The 20,173-nt window shown below is 34.7% G+C and overlaps 2 protein-coding genes across 2 annotated transcripts in view; one reads left to right on the plus strand and one right to left on the minus strand.

Moving 5' to 3' along the window:
* Positions 1 to 4,899, minus strand: part of LOC102802015 (uncharacterized) — a 69,657-nt gene extending 64,758 nt beyond the window's left edge. Inside the window, exon 1 of the mRNA XM_085498431.1 lies at positions 4,707 to 4,899. The gene's annotated coding sequence lies outside the window, so the exon portion shown is untranslated. The remainder of the gene's footprint in view (positions 1 to 4,706) is intronic.
* An 87-nt stretch (positions 4,900 to 4,986) lies between these two features.
* LOC100370211 (protein FAM47E-like) lies at positions 4,987 to 19,621 on the plus strand. Its single transcript, XM_002734944.4, has 8 exons — positions 4,987 to 5,293; positions 7,323 to 7,485; positions 9,571 to 9,783; positions 10,722 to 10,888; positions 12,955 to 13,312; positions 16,521 to 16,616; positions 17,991 to 18,137; positions 18,244 to 19,621. The coding sequence occupies exons 1-8, from the start codon at positions 5,223 to 5,225 to the stop codon at positions 18,355 to 18,357; spliced, it is 1,329 nt and encodes a 442-aa protein (XP_002734990.1). The 5' UTR covers positions 4,987 to 5,222; the 3' UTR covers positions 18,358 to 19,621.
* Positions 19,622 to 20,173: the final 552 nt, after the last annotated feature.

Raw genomic sequence — 20,173 nt, forward strand, 5'->3', positions numbered from 1 at the left:
AATGATGATGTGTATTTTTGGCCAACAAAATAAACAATTTGAAATTATATTATATACCGGGGTATTGTACAATTGAAATAAAAGTACCACATGGATCTCAAATTTGACTGCATCTTTATCACACAGATTACTTATTACAGTTAACACCTTTTGTCATAGACTGAAGAATTGTCAAGTTATTTTCTGTGACTGTCTGTTTGAATTTGCAAAGAGCAATATTGCAGTTCCTGAACTAGTTTTTGAATTATAGTGATAAATTTTCAAATCAAAATGGCTGCCAGAAAAGGATTTAATGGTATGGAGATGTCAGGAAGTCAATGTTGCCATGGAAACAAGGTTAGATACAACTCTTTTATTTGCATTTTTTCATTTAATTATGGAATACTACGTTTTCAGCACTTTTTTTCAGCTTTGTTTCATTTCACTTCTATACCCCAAACCAAAATACTTCTTTTGGAATGATCTCAGAGTGCAATAATATTAGTTAGCATTTTTATTTTCTAATTGGTTTTATTTCTGCTACCCCAGACCATTCGTCCCGGTGTTATCGCTATCGCCACACGAGACTCCAGCTTGTCTCCTATACAATTTTCCTTCCGCCCACTTAATTTTAATATTCATATGACCTTTGCACTGACATCGATAGCCAATCGCATTCGACCGCGGACGTCACTCTAAATAAACAACTGAATAAATTAATATACCATATTTGGAAGATAGCGGGTAAATTCAACGTTGTTGGTGTGTTCCTTCGGGTTCCGAAGTCGCACGAAACGAGTTCATGTTCCGTTATCTTTCGCAAGTAAAACAGGTCGATATGTATTAAACATGGCATTTGTTTTCTTGTTTTAACCCCCTTATTACGCAAGCTTCCGTCGAAGTGGTGTTTTTTTCGACGATTTGTGGCATGTTGCAAAACGAACGAAACATTGCGGCATTCTTAGCGGTGGATAAGGGATCGACTATGTCGTCACATTTATGTCTCGTTTGAAAGAGAATAAACAACCGCTCAGAAAAATATGTTGCTAATATTTAAGTGCGGTGCCTTGAAATCGCCTGCCCGACGTCCAAATTTCAAAAGGATGTTCGATTTGCAATGACGACCGTTCATATGTACATGGATGTTCTTAGTACATCCATGATATGTACTAGGCGACGTTACTAATTACTACTAGGGTCGGTGTTTGCATTAAGAATTATAGAACAAAAGATCAGCAAAGCGTGCTTTTGTCGGCGATTTTGTCAAAGGGAATATTGATAAAATGTTGCAAAACAGAATCGCGAGTTGGGCGAAAAATTGCGCCGGCGGCATTCTCAGCGATGGCGACACCCGAGAAACACCGTGTCACGGTGCATTCGTGCATCAGTACACCGAAGAAATACATACATATTGTTGCGGACGACTATTGTAGACTGTGTTCGTGTAGTCTTCGAGTTTGTGGACAGTTAAAGTCGTGTGTGAATTTATTCAAGCCAGGAAAAGCAGGAGGGATAACTTATGGAAATCGTCTTTCCAATTTGATCCAGTGCGACGTTGTGAAAGGAGCGACTCTGTCGTCTCATCTATGTCTAGTTTGTAAGAGAAAGATTGATAGCGCAGAAAAATCCGCCAATAATGTAAAACAGTGGCGTGAAATTGTCAGTCATTCTTATATCTCCCAACCTGTGAACGAAAGGGTTAAGCGTGCTGCCTTGAAATCGCCTGCCCGACCACTCCGATTCGATGAACTAATCAAAACTAAAATGGCGCGTGTCACGTGACTTTGTTTACTAAAGATAGCGTGGGCGTTTGATTGACACTCAACTCATTAGTATTCCACCAATCACAGCTACATCTACTTTCTGGATGTGCGCAGTCAAATTGTATAGGAGACAAGCTGGAGTCTCGTGTGGCGATAGCGATAACACCGGGACGAATGGTCTGGGGTATATTTCTGCTTGCTTTTCAAGCAAATCACATTATTATAATTTTAATTTTCTGGTTATTCCAGTTTCAAGATGGTGCTATCAAGGATAATATTTCATGATAATATTACCGGTACTTTTTGAAGTAATTTAAAAAAAAATGGAACTACCAATTGCACACAAAATAAACAATAAAACAATTATCATATTGATATTTGGTGTAGGAAGAGGCTCTGGTCACTCTGTTTTAGTATATACGGTCACCGGTCACCATTGTAATTTATAAATAAGTAAACGCTGCTCGGACTGATAAATATGATATATAGAAGATAATATTTGGTAATCGTAGTCCTAAATAACTATTAAAAATAATAATTTTTAATAGTTATTTAGGACTACGATTACCAAATTATCTTCATTATCTTCTATATATCATTGTAATTTATAGGTGTGTAACACAGATGGTTATAAAGTGCCGCCTGCTAAAAGCAATCAAAGCCTTTACCTACATCAGATTTTAATCAGATTATGATTGGATATATTAATCTGAAAAGTTGTACCAGCCGGTGTACCAGCCGGTGTACCAGTTCATGCAAAGAGTTATCCCTTATGGCTTCTAATCTTGTCTGGAAGTGTAGCCATAACAAGATACAAGCTGACACACACTGTTATTTGTTTTTATCTCAGATCGTTGATGGCTCGGTTTTTGTAAGATCATGAAGAATTATAATATTACAGCTCAGTGCCGTGCATATATATTAATACGTGACAGCAAGTATTTCAAAGATTCTAAGATACTAGTAATTATATGAACCACATGCGTATTCTCAGTGTGGTTAAAAAGCAGTGCTACATTTCTAGTACTCAGGCACTGCTATAGCTCTGTGTACAGGTCTGTGAATGTGGAGACGCTCCTATTCATCGGGACCTTATCTGCGCCCCAATACACAACCCTGTGAACGACCATAGGCATTTTCAAAAACACTACACATGTCATACAAAATGTCTCATTTTGGGACGAATTCGTACCTCTTTGCACCAAAAGCAGCGTCGATCACCTTAACATACTGTAATGAACACTCGGTTGTTGAATTGATGTACTGTAGGGGAGTTTTGGATGTTAAAACAGACTATTTATTGCCCAAAATGCGTATACACGGTACTTAAGTATATAAACAGAGACGCCATTTTGGTCACGCGAGATTAATCACGTGATAAAACTTTTTACTATGACGTCAGAGCTGAATGACGAAAGCGTGTTTTCTATGAGGAAAATCAATATAAAACTTGTTTTACAAATAATTGTTGTGGTTTTTGACTAAAATGTTTAAATGTTCAGTTATTTTCAAGAAAAAATACTTTAATTTTAAAAAGTAATATATTATTTTGTGTAATCCATCATGCTTGGCAGAAAAAGTATACTAAATGATGGAGGTTATAGCTGCTACAGATGTGTCTCAAATATATACAGCTCAACACAACATCTGTGATCAAAGATGGGTGGAGACTGCTCAGCATGATGGGTTTTTAAAATTAAAAATAAATAAAAATAAATTAAATTTTAGTTATAGTACATCATTTATTTATGCTAATTTTCAAAATAAATACACAATAAATGAATAATAAATTCGTGAAATATTTATTGATCAGTTGTATTCATGTTTCTTTATAGTGTTCGTTGAACGGGATTCGATGAAAGTACATGCAGATTTCTTTTTCACGGCTGTGACGTCAAGAAAAAGTTGTATCACGTGATCACCGTTAATCAATTAAGTCACGCGTGATTCAAGATGGCTGCCACAGTTTGTTGACAAATGCGAGTTTGACGACAAAACGTGAATTTTTCCACTTTATAATTGTCAAGACATGCGTAAGGTACAAACCGAGTGTTCATTAAATGTTATTGAAACGATCGGTGCCATTTACTGATGGAGGATGGTTAAGTTTCTGAAAAAAAATGTAATTTTCCATGCCACGTCCGCTGGGGATGTGGGGTTTTAGAAAATCATAGTGACCGTGGCTGTGTTGGGGTGGTGTAAGAAGCCCAATGTAAATATCACCCCTACACCTTGATTACTCGCCGTTTGGACCCCTCGCCGTTTGGACGATTAGACCCCTCGACGTTTCGACCCCTCGACGGTATAACCGCTTGACGTCACACTTCTCAACATTTGCACTCAGCATTATTTGTCAAAAGTTGCAACATTTTACTGGATAAAACTAGAAGATACCTGACTTTGGCAACAGAATCGCGAATTACGGCGATCCCTCGACGGTTGAACCCCTCGTCGTCACAACCCCAAACGTTTGAACCCAGTCTTATTACGAATATGAATACTGCCCGATCAAAAGCAACAACCACTTCACTGTATAAAATTAGTTGCTTTGCTTTGTAAATGCTTTGTTCTATGTTAATGGATTCAAATGGTGAGGATTGTGGCGCCAAGCGGTGTATCGTCGAGGGGTCGAAACATCGAGGGGTCTAATCGTCCTAGGGTCGAAACGTAAACATCGAGGGGTCTAATCGTCCTAGGGTCGAAACGTCGAGGGGTCTAATCGTCCAGGGGTCGAAAGGGCGAGGGGTCCAAACGACCTGATACCTACACATCCATGTACGCAGGGCTAGCACTGCTATTGAATTATTACCCGTGGTTTGCCGTTTCCACTGCAATATGCAGTCGAGATTTCGTGTAAATTTTAGATAAATGCTTATATATGTATGTATTTACATAAAAAAAGTCAACATAATTAGGGATCATGAACATCTGAAAGATAGGTGCATTTCAAAAACAAAAACGTACCGTTCCAAAATGTGCATATCTCGTGACTGTTCCGTCATCGATGCACATTAAACAAAAACAGCAATTCCGTAATATATCATTGACTCATTCCTGGATTTGGCTGATGAATTTCAACACTACCAAGTCTTGTCGCGTCTAAACAAACTACCACACGCGATGCTTCAAAATGGCCTGTGATCCATCGACCTTCGACCCAAGCAGTTGTCACAGCGCCATCAGCGATGAAAAGGAGAATGTAATGTCACTGAAATATCCTAGGCAACAAGAAGCTTCGTTCGATTGAACATATCCATCCGCATTTCGACTTCGTATACAGTATTGCCTCATTCTCACACTGAAAAATATATATAATGGCACTTTTTATTTTCAAATCTTTCAGTTGAATTAATAGTTTCCATAACTGCCAAGATCAAGGCGAAAATCTTCTATATTCAACGGGCGAACTACTTTTCTTCTGTGCGTCGATGTTCCAAACATAGCATTGTCATCGAATCGGTCCAGTCTGTGAGTTTTATCATGGCGCAAAATAAGTATGATTTACTTCTTGTAACCACGAAAACAGACAAGACAATCCGAAATCAGCCGTGGTAAGTTGGCTCTCTGAACTTCTAATGGTCATGAAATGTCACTACCACACTGTAATTACAAAGTAGTCAGGGTGTTTAGACGGTATTAAGGTCATGAACAATGTCATTCAAAACATCAACATAGTGCTTACACTCATAGTTGCTGTCGACATAGGAAGTAAAGTAAGCAAATAACACCGAATAAACGACAAGGTAAAGACTATGTCTAATTATAGTAAACACGTACTGCGTGCGTGACTCGAACCGGCGCTCGCGTACGGCACCTAATCGCCTAGCTTCACGCCACTACACGTCTTCCCCTCGGCCACCGGGCATCCCCAAAAAAGGAAGCTTAATAACCGAGCTTATTACGTGCAGAGAACATGAAACCCGTCCACGCGATCCGCGCCACACAGCGTGGCCAGAATGCGGCAAAGGCCTTCAGATCTGGCTGTAGTAGGATGGTGAAAGTAATGGTACAGCATTGTAACAGTGAATAAGTACTGAGAAATAATTTTAAACTCATAGTTGCTGTCGAGTCACGCACGCAGTACGTGTTTACTATAATTAGACATAGTCTTTACCTTGCCGTTTATTCGGTGTTATTTGCTAACATAGTGCTTATATGTATATTGTACATTGGAAAGGTATTGTACCATTGTATTATGGTTCAATAAAACTTGAGAATCACGATGTTTTTGTGCTGTTTGCTGATACACGTCATGTCTGCTGTATCCCGGAAGTAGTCTATTTTTTTAATGTCTCTGAATTCTTCCGATTTGACTTCTTGTCCTACCACCTTGTGTACCTGCCGTTAGAATCATATGGTCAGTCGACCCCCCCCCCCCTCTCAATAAAAACAACAACAACAAACACATAGACTATGCAGGATTACCTTAGTCATATTAACTTCCATGCCTTGGTTCAGGGCTTACGAGGATTAGCTTATAGGCCCTTCTACTGAATATAGCTTAATTAGCAGACTGTCACCGGTAATACAATAAAGTTAATTAACATATTATTACTTACTTTATTAATCTGAAAACCTAAAAGGAAATGTTAACTCTTTCTTTACGGTATTAATAAAGCATTATTCTATTCTATTCTATTCTATTATATTGTTATTATTATACACGTTTTTATAGCTCTCTACACTACATCTTTACAGAAAATGTCAAACAAAAGTATACACAAGAAACAAAATCATTAAAAATCACTATTTGAAAAAAAAGTGTCTCATGAAGACTGGTGTTGTAAACTAGATAGTAAAGTGAGGCGCTACAACTGAGAAAGCACACCAGCCATACATTTTCTGTGTTTTAGAATTTAGCAGTTGACTCTCTAAAGACCTTGGATAATTCAATGAAACATCATTACTAATGAGTTCAGATAAATAATCATGGCAATGACGCTGAGGAATTTTAAATTTTCAGCCAGTGTAGAGTTTTCAAACCTGGCGTGATGTGATCAGAGTTTTGGGAATTGCATTGAAGCTTGAGAAAGAAATGAATGAATTTTACCAATTCTGTACATAAAAAAATATGATGATTTTCAAATGAAGTTAATGTTGTCATCTTCCTGTCACAGTCAAATAAAACACCAAGATTTTTAACAGTGGCAACAAGTGTAATAGATGAAGTGCCAACCATTAGTGAATCAAGGTGACTTGCATCTCTTTGGTAAACGGGACAACTTCAGTTTTGTTATACAAATTATTTTGACTTTTGACATCAATATACTGTTATCATACCTAGTGTGAATTTACAGACTAGCTAGTAAATACAGAAAATTGCCAAAACCAAATTATGTATCTAGATTCAACCACGGTAACCGTAATTCAACGTAGTGCAAAGCTTTTTGACATGATAAAAAAGACATGTACCGGTACTAGTTGTAGCAGTGAGCAAGGGCTATTCCTTTACAACCATACATATTGTGTTTGAATAAACTGCATATAGTGGTATGATGTACACCAATGCCATGAGTGAACAGTTGCAGTTCTAACAACATTGTCACTCTAACATCATACATTCACTGTTTTTTCTTTTAGGTACAAAGAGAGACTTAAGATAAAATACTTGAAATCAAGAAAGCCAACAGATTCATCTAAAACTTTAATTGGTTCTGAGTGGTCGTTTTTAAAATCAGGTTTAGATGATTTTAGGGATGGTTTGCCGCCTCCTGTTGATGATGAGGATGGAGGATTTTTGAAGGTACATTTAACATTTGTGCTTACTTTGTAATATGTTTTCATGTCAAAATAAACTTTTTTGTATGGTTATCTTTGAAGCTTTGAAAACTTTTAAAATTGTCTTGGACTTCTAGTAATTAAAATTATGAAAGAAATGTATAAGAATCAAAAGATTCAGGTTGGGAATCGGGGGGACGGTCGATTCGTCCCAAATCACATTTGTTCCAAGTCGTTTCGTCCCACAAGTCGATTCGTCCCACAAGTTAATTCGTCCCAAAGTCGATTCGTCCCACAAGTTGATTCGTCCCAAAGTCGATTCGTCAGATTTAACTACTAACTCGACAAATAAGCACAAACAAATCCAAACAATGAACTGTCCACGTACACGTCACGTCACTGGCATGCTTAATTGTTCGTTACGCTATTTTGTTTTTGCCGAAGTTATATACAAGTATACCTTATATGCAACGTAGAGTTATTAGTTAATAAATACAAATACACCGTTCACGCAACTAGAAGTTATTAATTGGCGTGTCAGTAACAGTTGGCATAGAAATTAACCCTGCTCAAGATCGTAATGCTGACCAAAAATTAAATAAATTGGACGAATGTGAAATGGAACGAATGTGAATCGGGACAAATCGACTCGTGGGACGAATCGACTTGTGGGACGAATGTGTTTAGACGAATGTGAATTGGGACGAATTGACTGTGAATCATTTAGATCTCTACCTCCTAAACAGTTTTTACAGAAATAATAAATGAAACTAATCCTAAACTTCATCTCTATTATTTGTCAATTTATCCTGTGAATGTTTTTTTGTTGCATCTACAAATAATAATTTCTATCACTAAGTCTTGTTGTTCTTCACACAATTTTCTATCAGAAAAATCTATAAACAAAAAACAAATGTTAATTACTAAATAGTTGAACTAAATAGTCTTAAAAAAAAAAAGGTTTTGCTTCTGGAGCCAAGGGAAAATTTGAAACTGATGCGGTTTTACTATTTTAATTTTTAGCTCCGCTGTCGACTTTGTCGAGCGGAGCTTATCATATGAGTGATTGTCCGTCGTCGTCCGTGTCAATGTTTTACTTTTCGACTTCTTCTTGAAAACTACAAGTCTGAATGCTTTGATACTTGGTGTATATGTACCTTGGGTAGACCTCTCTTAGATTTGTTCATTTCATGATGATATCTTCAATTCTCTAATTTTGGTGAATATTTTTGTAATTTTTGGTAAAAAGTGATATTTTCAACTTCTTGTTAAAAACCGCAAGTCCAATTGCTTTGATATTACATATATATGTACTACATGTGGATCTCTCTCAGATTTGTTCATTTTGTAATGATATCTTTAATTCTCTAATTTTGGTGAATATTTTTGTAATTTTTGGTAAAAAGTGATATTTTCCACTTCTTGTTGAAAACCGCAAGTCTGATTGTTTTGATACTATACATATTGTTCATTTTCTAATGATATCTTCTGTTCTTTAATTGAAATGTGCATTGCTAACAGCGGAGCTATCTCAGCCGGGAGGCTGCTTCTTGTATTAAGATTATTTTATACCTGAACAACAGGATACATGTATGTGTTCAACAGTTAATATTTAATTAATACGTTAATCAACAAAATATCTTCTGCAACTGAAATTCTATTATATGTGAAGCAATTCACACTACTGTAAAATAATTTATTTTCGCTGCAATTAATTTTCGCTAAAATGACATTTTGGCCATTTTGTATGGAGTTTATTTTCATTAATTTTTGATGAGTTTAATGTTAAATATAAGAAAACAAAGATATTTTCACTGATCCACTGATCCACTGATCCATCCCTTCATATGAATTCCAAGTGAAAATAAAGTATTTTACAGTATGCAAAATTAAAATATAACAAATGTGTGAGGCATACATATGTTTCAAACTGGGGTCAACAATGATGAAAGGTAAAAGTTTATTTTTTATTTATTTTGGTTTTGGTTTTGAAAAATCATGACTTTGTTAAGTAGTCAGTTTTCTCATTGTGTGTTTGTAACTCTTTCCTGTCTTGAATCTATGTCCATGCATTTATTGGATTAACACTTTGTCCTTATTAACTCTTCAGGGGAAAAAAGGTCCTGAACCAAACTTGAAGGGGGATGTGACAAATCCAAGCCAGACAGTGAATAGGAAGAGGTTTACGAAGCACCAAGTAGTGTATTCCAAGGCATTACCATTGCATCAAATGAGACAGGATCATATAGAAGAGATGGAATATGGACTAACTCAGCATCCGTTAGCTTTATATCCACATCTAGAAGAGTGTATGCCACCAGATGTAAGTTAGCCTTCACTAAACATCTATGCATTTTATAATCTTACCATAGAGCTATTTCTCACCCTTTCTGTGATCAGTGCCATGATACTTTACCAAATGGTACTGTGATGTGAATCCAATCTGAAAGTATTCTCTTATTGCAATAGAAAAGATTATACAAATGTATGGCAATAGCTGATTTTCCGTACAATTGCGAGATCTCGCGAGATGCATGAAAGACGCGCGTCGAACGTATGCCGCAAAAATCGAACGATTTGATTTTGGACTCGAATTTCTTAATTTCGTAGCTCACATCAGCCGGCCGATCTTCGACAGAGGAATATTGCTTTTGAATACCCTTACTTTATCGAAATTGTTTATCATCAAATGTGTACAGCACATTATTAAGCATGGAAATATCCCCCGAAATACTTTCACGTTTGTCGAATCCCACGTGGTGTTTGATGCCACTACGATGCTATGACCTTTGTTTGTCCTGTTTTTACGTTCGATTTCACGCATAACACGTGATTCTCACAGTGAACGGAAAATGGTCTATTTATGCATTACTTAGACAACATGGTGTCTGAATATTTTTTTTTAGCTCTGCTGTCATTTTTATTAAGCGAAAATGAAAATGGCTGAAAATTGAGTTGTTATTTTATATGTAGACACTTTGGGCAGACGTCAGATTTGTTCTTTTTTTGACAATAAGTTTGATTTTCTAATTTTAGTGAAGAATTTTTATTATTTTTGATAAAAAATGCTGTTTTCAACTTTACAGCAAACAGGTTGCATGTCTTGGTGCCTTTGTACTCCAAAAAACAATAGTAAAGGTGCTTGGACTGAGAGACTTTCTATATCATAACTTGCCTGTAAGTAAAAGAGAGAGAATCTACACAGATTTACTACCCCATTGCTGCAACATTTTGTGATCATCTCATTTCATCTATTCTCAGGTATTTGAAGATGTTGTTGATATACTTGACCCTGAAATGAACCTAGGCAGCGAGGCAGATGATGAATTTGATGAATTTGACGATGCATTTGGGGATGATGGATCTCAACCACAACAGATGAATGGTGACTCAATTAAGGATGGTTCTCATTCACCAGGATCACAGGAGTGAGTTATAATTCCTATGACTTGTAATTGTGGGTGTCAGTACTGTGAAAAATTGTACAGTACGTGTCTGACTCAAATCTCCATTTTTGACTCCCATGTGCGAAGCACATAATGGGAGTCTTTGCAGTTAGTGTGTGTGTGTGTGTGTGTGTGTGTGTGTGGGTGTGGGTGTGTGTGTGTGTGTGTATGTGTGTGTTTGTGTGTATGTGTGTGTATGTGTATGTGTGTATGTGTGTCCGACTGTTCCACTGCTATCTCAAGAACCATACATCGGTTTTTGATGAAACTTGGTGCATAGATGCGCTGGGCCAATGCGCAGATTTGATTAGGTTTTGGTAAAAATCCATGCTCGTTAATTACCTAATTTGCATGATAATTAGCTAATTTTTAGCTGTTCCATGATTGTTCCACTGATATCTAAAGAACCACTCATTGGATTTTGATGAAACTTGGTACATAGATGCTCTGAACATATGCGCAGATTTGATTAGTTTTTGGTAAAAATCCGTGCATATTAATTACCTAATTTGCATGATAATTAGCTGATTTTTAGCTGTTCCATGATTGTTCCACTGATATCTAAACAACCACTCATTGGATTTTGATGAAACTTTGTACATACATGCTCTGAACTAATGCTAGGTTTTGATTAGTTTTTGGTAATAATCCGTGGATACTAATTACCTAATTTGCATAATGATTAGTCAATTTTCGGGTTTTCCACTGATATCTCAAGTACTAATCATCACATTTCAATGAAACTTGGTACATAGATATCATATGACACTGCACAGACCTGATAGTTTTTATGATAATATCAGTACATATTAATTACCTAATTTGCATAATTAGTTAATTTTCAGCATTTGATATAAGTACTAATCATCACATTTCAATGAAACTTGGTACATAGTTGTCATATGACACTGCACAGACCTGATAGTTTTTATGATAATATCAGTACATATTAATTACCTAATTTGCATAATTAGTTAATTTTCAGCATTTGATATAAGTACTAATCATCACATTTCAATGAAACTTGGTACATAGATGTCATATGACATTGCACAGACCTGATAGTTTTTATGGTAATATCAGTACATATTAATTACCTAATTTGCATAATTAATTAATTTTCAGCATTTGATATATGTAGTGAGCATTACATTTCAATGAAACTTGGTACTTACATACCTAATTACCTAATTTGCATAATTAACCAATTTTAAGCTTTCACTCTGATATCTAAAGTACTAATTAATCCATTTCAATGATACTTAGTACAAAGATGCTCTAGGACAATGTACAAACCTAATTAGTTTGGGGTAAAAATCTGTTCATATTAATTCCCTAATAAGCATAATAATTCATAATTTTTTGGTTCTAATCACATTTCAATTAAACTTGGAAACATAGATTTTCTGTTACATTGCGCAGACCTCATTAGTTTTACACTCAAATCTGTTCATATTAATTTTCTGATTTGCATAATTAGTTTTCAGCTAAGTAATTTCGAATTATATTTAATGCGTCTCCAATACTCTCAACACATGGGAGTTCTTTCTAAGCTTTCTTTGATTCAAACTTATCTGCAAAGTAGGTGCCCCAGTTCAAATCATAACATTCCTGTATTCTACATAGCACATGTGTAGACAGCATATAAGCTTATTTATATATAACCAACTGATTATCATAATCACATGTTTCCTTTCATCTTAGTCTCTTGTCTACTACTATTGGATGGTAGGACATTGAATACAGGGCATTGATATTACTTTGAGTGTGTGCTTATTATGTAGCAAAATAATTTGCAGATTTTCTGAATTTCAACTTTGAGGATGAATGTATATAATCCCTCAAAATTAAGTCTAATGCTCGTAATTATCAAACCACCATGTATGCATGGCAAATGTTGTGCTTTATCAAACAAAATTATTTGCTCGGATAAACATGCAAAATTTTATACTCACAAGTTGTATCGGTTACAATGGCTATGGTACAAGCCTTTCAATATTTGCAATTATTGGCCATAATACTGACTATTTTTGTATTTTTTTTGATAGCGATGACGACTCCAAAACTAGAAACCCTTACCGTTGGCTACCAGGCAGAAAAGAAGACAAAGATGATAAAAAACATAGTAAAAAAAGAAGTGATTCTCCTTCGCAGGATGGCCACATTAAAGACGTAACCAAGGAATTCTGTGACTGGGTGGCGAGTTTAGGAGGAGAAAGTAACAATGTGGAGGAAGCAACGATACACAGTTTATTTGCTAGTGGATATGAGACAAAACCAGCACTGTCAGTGCCGATACATGTAGTAGAACTTACCAATGTGCCGCCTGAACTTAGAATGTCTGCACAGATCACACCCCAGGGATCAGCACAGACTAAGCAAGGAGAAGATGCATTGAAGGACAAGGTAGGAGTCTTTAATTTGTCCTACCCGGTACTACCTTGTAGAACATGTGTGCTTTAATATTATTGAGACAATATACAGGATCCCCGGTACTACCTTGTAGAACCTGTGTGCTTTAATATTATTGAGACAATATACAGGATCCCCGGTACTACCTTGTAGAACCTGTGTGCTTTAATATTATTGAGACAATATACAGGATCCCCGGTACTACCTTGTAGAACCTGTGTGCTTTAATATTATTGAGACAATATACAGAATCCCCTGTACTACCTTGTAGAACATGTTTGCTTTAATATTATTGAGACAATATACAGGATCCCCGGTACTACCTTGTAGAACCTGTGTGCTTTAATATTATTGAGACAATATACAGAATCCCCTGTACTACCTTGTAGAACATGTTTGCTTTAATATTATTGAGACAATATACAGGATCCCTGGTACTACCTTGTAGAACCTGTGTGCTTTAATATTATTGAGACAATATACAGGATCCCCGGTACTACCTTGTAGAACATGTGTGCTTTAATATTATTGAGACAATATACAGGATCCCCGGTACTACCTTGTAGAACCTGTGTGCTTTAATATTATTGAGACAATATACAGAATCCCCTGTACTACCTTGTAGAACATGTTTGCTTTAATATTATTGAGACAATATACAGGATCCCTGGTACTACCTTGTAGAACCTGTGTGCTTTAATATTATTGAGACAATATATAGGATCCCCGGTACTACCTTGTAGAACATGTTTGCTTTAATATTATTGAGACAATATACAGGATCCCCGGTACTACCTTGTAGAACCTGTGTGCTTTAATATTATTGAGACAATATACAGGATCCTGGTACTACCTTGTAGAACCTGTGTGCTTTAATATTACTGAGACAATATACAGGATCCCCGGTACTACCTTGTAGAACCTGTGTGGTTTAATATTATTGAGACAATATACAGGATCCCCGGTACTACCTTGTAGAACTAGTTTGCTTTAATATTATTGAGACAATATACAGGATCCCCGGTACTACCTTGTAGAACCTGTGTGCTTTAATATTATTGAGACAATATACAGGATCCCCGGTACTACCTTGTAGAACCTGTGTGCTTTAATATTATTGAGACAATATACAGGATCCCCGGTACTACCTTGTAGAACCTGTGTGCTTTAATATTATTGAGACAATATACAGGATCCCCGGTACTACCTTGTAGAACCTGTGTGCTTAATATTATTGAGACAATATACAGGATCCCCGGTACTACCTTGTAGAACCTGTGTGCTTTAATACTATTGAGACAATATACAGGATCCCCGGTACTACCTTGTAGAACCTGTGTGCTTTAATATTATTGAGACAATATACAGGATCCCCGGTATTTCCTTGTAGAACCTGTGTGCTTTAATATTATTGAGACAATATACAGGATCCCCGGTATTACCTTGTAGAACCTGTGTGCTTTAATATTATTGAGACAATATACAGGATCCCCGGTACTACCTTGTAGAACCTGTGTGCTTTAATATTATTGAGACAATATACAGGATCCCCGGTACTACCTTGTAGAACATGTTTGCTTTAATATTATTGAGACAATATACAGGATCCCCGGTACTACCTTGTAGAACCTGTGTGTACTTTAATATTATTGAGACAATATACAGGATTCCCGGTACTACCTTGTAGAACCTGTGTGGTTTAATATTATTGAGACAATATACAGGATCCCCGGTACTACCTTGTAGAACATGTTTGCTTTAATATTATTGAGACAATATACAGGATCCCCGGTACTACCTTGTAGAACCTGTGTGTACTTTAATATTATTGAGACAATATACAGGATCCCCGGTATTACCTTGTAGAACATGTGTGCTTTAATATTATTGAGACAATATACAGGATCCCCGGTACTACCTTGTAGAACCTGTGTGCTTTAATATTATTGAGACAATATACAGGATCCCCGGTACTACCTTGTAAAACCTGTGTGTACTTTAATATTATTGAGACAATATACAGGATTCCCGGTACTACCTTGTAGAACCTGTGTGCTTTAATATTATTGAGACAATATACAGGATCCCCGGTACTACCTTGTAGAACCTGTGTGCTTTAATATTATTGAGACAATATACAGGATCCCTGGTACTACCTTGTAGAACCTGTGTGTACTTTAATATTATTGAGACAATATACAGGATTCCGGTACTACCTTGTAGAACCTGTGTGCTTTAATATTATTGAGACAATATACAGGATCCCCGGTACTACCTTGTAGAACATGTTTGCTTTAATATTATTGAGACAATATACAGGATCCTCGGTACTACCTTGTAGAACATGTTTGCTTTAATATTATTGAGACAATATACAGGATCCCCGGTACTACCTTGTAGAACCTGTGTGCTTTAATATTATTGAGACAATATACAGGATCCCCGGTACTACCTTGTAGAACTAGTTTGCTTTAATATTATTGAGACAATATACAGGATCCCCGGTATTACCTTGTAGAACCTGTGTGCTTTAATATTATTGAGGCAATATACAGGATCTCACAGACCATTTTTTTTCTGCAACTCATTTTGAATGCTATCATTTTTCCGACACAATTTGGTGCAATATTTTACCTATTTTTTATATAGTTTTCTAGGATTTATTTGTTGATTTGTGAACAAAAATATGGTAATTAGTATCAAGGTTTATTTTGTAAATTATGAATTTGGCATTCAAAGAAATGACATAAATTATTGTTTCAATTTCATTATTGACATTTACAGTTATTGTAATTTCAAAGTTACTCGTAATTTTCTTTATAATAATTTGATATTATAATTATAAACTTGAATCCAAATTGTGAAACTTAAGTTTTCATGAGAACTAGAAGAACTATATTGTGGGAGGTGCTGAGAGTTGACAGTGATTGTGAAAGCATTGGTGATATGCAAATTATCTCATTGATATGCACAGACAACATATAATTTTTGTGTGAGAGGTGATCAAAATTGACAATGTTAATGACAGGAATAAAGTGAATAAGCAATAGTTGTGTTTCTTATCAAAGTTTATTTATTTGTTTGTTTGTTTGTTTGTTTGTTTATTTATTTGTTTGTTTGTTTGTTTGTCTGTCTGTCTGTCTATTTATTTATTTATTTATTTATTTATTTATTTATTTATTTATTTATTTATTTATTTCAGATGGGTAGTACTGGTTACCAGCCTAGTTGGATCAAACATAAGTACGGTAGTTGGTATTTAAATCCTAAGACATGGAAAAAGAGACCTGCTAATGAAGTGAGTTATGTTACAGTTTAATGTACAACTGAAAATTTTTGCTGTTTAATTTAATAATTGTTGAACAACCTTTGCAAGTCATTTGTTTGTCTACATACAAGTATCAGAAACAAACTTCTTTGTGAACAATAAGAATTCAATTTATTTATATTGTTAGAACATTGATTGCAAAAAAAATACTAGTACAATTGAAATGTATTCAAGTAATCAAAGACTTGTGTATATAAAATAAAATACATGTAAATAAATAAATAAAATAAAATAAAATACATGCAATGTGAAATGCTTTCAAGATCATGGCATTAATCATGTTTGCATACAAATTCGCCATTTTGAAAGTGTTAAAGCTGCCTATTTTAGTAAATTTTCTGTGCTAGAAGAAAAGGTTAAACAATATTATTGTTCCAATTTCATTATTTCACAGTATGCGACCTACCTATACACACAGCGTGTCTCAAATTTTGCCTTTGTGCCAAGCTCATATGGGAACATAGTCTTAGCTCATATGGGAACATAGTCTTAGCTCATATAGTTGTACAATCCCAATGATGTTGAGATGCCATGGTTACTGTAAAATACTTTATTTCAGCTGCAATTAATTTTCACTGAAAAGACATTTTGGTTGTTTCGTATGTATTATTTTTTACTGATTTTTTGTTGAATGTCAAATATATGAAAAAAAAGGTATTTTCTGATTCAACCATTCAGCGAAAAATAGTGAAAATAAATTCAAATATACTGCTAATTAACAGAGGTATACACTGCTCATTGGTAATATGCAAAACAAGTAACATTAATATTATTTTATTTGCTCTCGTTATTTGCTTAAATTAAATATTTCTTATGTCTATTTCATGTGTCAAGTTAGTTCATGGGAGCTCTTTCATGCTGTCTTTGATTATTAATTTCCATAATATTTAGTTGTACTGATAGATTGATTTATTCTTGTGTACTACCTGCTTCAGTAGGCAGATATCATTTGTGATCTGTTGGATATTGATTTTCACGCATAGACTGATTAGATTCAATAACTATATATTAAAATTACTGTATTTCTACATAGATTTGTCCAGTATAGTGAAATCACAGTATTCAAATGTGAAATTATTGGTTATAACTCATACACATAGTCCAGTTAAAAACATAATTACTGCTCATACATTTCTACCAGTAAATTGAATAAATATGGCATTAAATACTATATGCCCAGCCATCTACCACCTATGCTACTGATGAATGGTCATTTCCTATAATCATCTATTTTGAATAGTTACTTAAAAGAACAATCACCAAATATCATCTACTATATATTATTAATATGATAATCTCAATCTAATGAATAATAACAACAAATTGTTTTTTAAATTACTCCAGCCACTGCAAGATCCTCAAGAGCTGAAAGACAAAGAAATGTCTGAATCCAAAAAGAACAGCTTGGCCATGGATGAGGAGTTAGCACCACTCCATGGGGCTAAAGCATTTAAAGATTTTATTGAGACCAAAAATAACAGAATGCCAGAGGTAAGGTTTCCACCACTAATTATATTACAGGATTTAATTAAATATTTATAGTTTGATTATGAATAATTACAGTGTAACCTGTTTTTCTTTTGTTTTTTTTAAACAGTTTTTGAACCGTGTTGCTGATTTCCAAGAAAAAGCCAAGGCTGCAGCAGAAGCTGCTGCTGAAGAAGCGGCAAAGAAAGCGGAACAAGACAGATCCAAAAAAGACAAATCGTGATAACTTAAGAAGAGTTTCTCTGAATTAAATTTACAGTTTTTAATTGTAATGTTTTGTTTCACTTTCATAAATAAGAAAAGATGGAGTTTGCAAAATACATGTTCTTCTGTTTATTAATCACTATAGCCGTCCATTGTATTTTGAGAAAGTTCAGTCATACATGGTCAAACATAGTACTGGTATGTTCAGATAAGGAATGAAATATCCTTGGGCAATTTGGATGTACTCCTTTCTTTTCCTTTTACCAGTGTTTGAGCTACAGCTAGAGTAACCACAGATGAAGAGTGTTAATACCATCTGCAAAAGAAGAAGAGATGGTTACCCACACTATTCAGTGCAGCAGAAAAACAAAGTCGATTTCAAAGCTAGACACTAAGGGTTAAAGTCCTAAAGCCCAGGACTGGTAAAATTGCTATTCAAAAAACTGAATTGTAACTTGTCATTACAGACAGTGATAAATATACAGGCAACATTTCACACAAGTGAGTTTTAAAGTTAAAATCAAGCCCTGCATAGAGACGGGGATTGGGAGCCAATAGTTTGTTTTACAAATTGGAGTTTTAACTTACTGATCAGTGAAAATAAATTCCATACAAAAGTATTTTCAGCGAAAATTAATTCCAGCTAAAATAAAGTAATTTACAGTAGCGGTTGTGGTGATTTATAACACCTGTTATCACTTGTTCATTGATACAAGTAACATTTACTATTGTGAACAATATGATCATGTGATAATGATGAAGATTAAATATGCAGCCAATATTTGGTTTCACCACAGGGAGTAGGACAAATATTTTATTAAAAAAATTAAAAACAAATAATTTATCTACCCTACTAAAGTAAACCTAATTATTATTGATGAAGTTCATTAATGAGTGGAACATGTAATTAGGTGACAAAGACTATTGACAAGGAGACCAGTTCATTGTACAGGAAGGAGGTAAATAATATTATATTTTGTACATTTTTTTCAATAAAATATTTTTCCTACTCCCTGTGGTTTCCCAAATTGTAGTTACTTGGTGACTCAAAGCTTTGATGGTGTTTGTTTCTGTGTTTAGCCAAATCAACAGTCATCAGAAATCAGATGAATGCCATGTGGTAAATGTAATCTTACAGTGGTATTTATTTACATATGTGTATTCACTCTTTAAACTGGCAGTTATGAAATCATGTTGCTCACTCTAGCAATATTGTAATAGACTCAAGTTACTGTACCTTTTTATTGTTTTGAAATAAAAACTTGTAAATAATATCCATTTAACTATTTGTATGCAAATATATATTTTTTAAACAGTGCATGCCTCTTTAGTATGAAAACTTCAACGCTTCATTTCACCATAGTCAGTAATTTGTGCAAAAATCATACCCATTCATTTTCTGTCATAATGATATTGAAGTACGAGTCAGTAGAAAATTTGAATGAAGTAATTTGAGTTTATAATGCCAATTGAAGAAATATATAAAATTATTTATTAATTTATGCAAATTAGCTTATTAATAATCATGTTATTGTGTGAAATTCTTTTCGTTCTTTTTATTACATGATATGAAAATGTGAAAAAAATGGTTAGTAATTATGTTAATGAAATGATTAATATGCATAGATTGAAATATATCCTTTATATATATAGTGAAATATATCCTTTGACTTTCTGCATTTTGTCACATTTTTGCAAACTGTGGATATACCATAAATTTCATTACAATTAGATTACAAATCAATGTATATATAAGTTCTGCTTTTAATCTATAAATGTCAGTCTATGATTGTATGGTAACGCCTCTAACTACTCAATCAAAAACAGATAAAACA

The sequence above is a fragment of the Saccoglossus kowalevskii genome, chromosome 4 (assembly GCF_978046115.1).
Source record: "Saccoglossus kowalevskii chromosome 4, keSacKowa6.1, whole genome shotgun sequence".
Taxonomy (NCBI): Eukaryota; Metazoa; Hemichordata; class Enteropneusta; family Harrimaniidae; genus Saccoglossus; species Saccoglossus kowalevskii.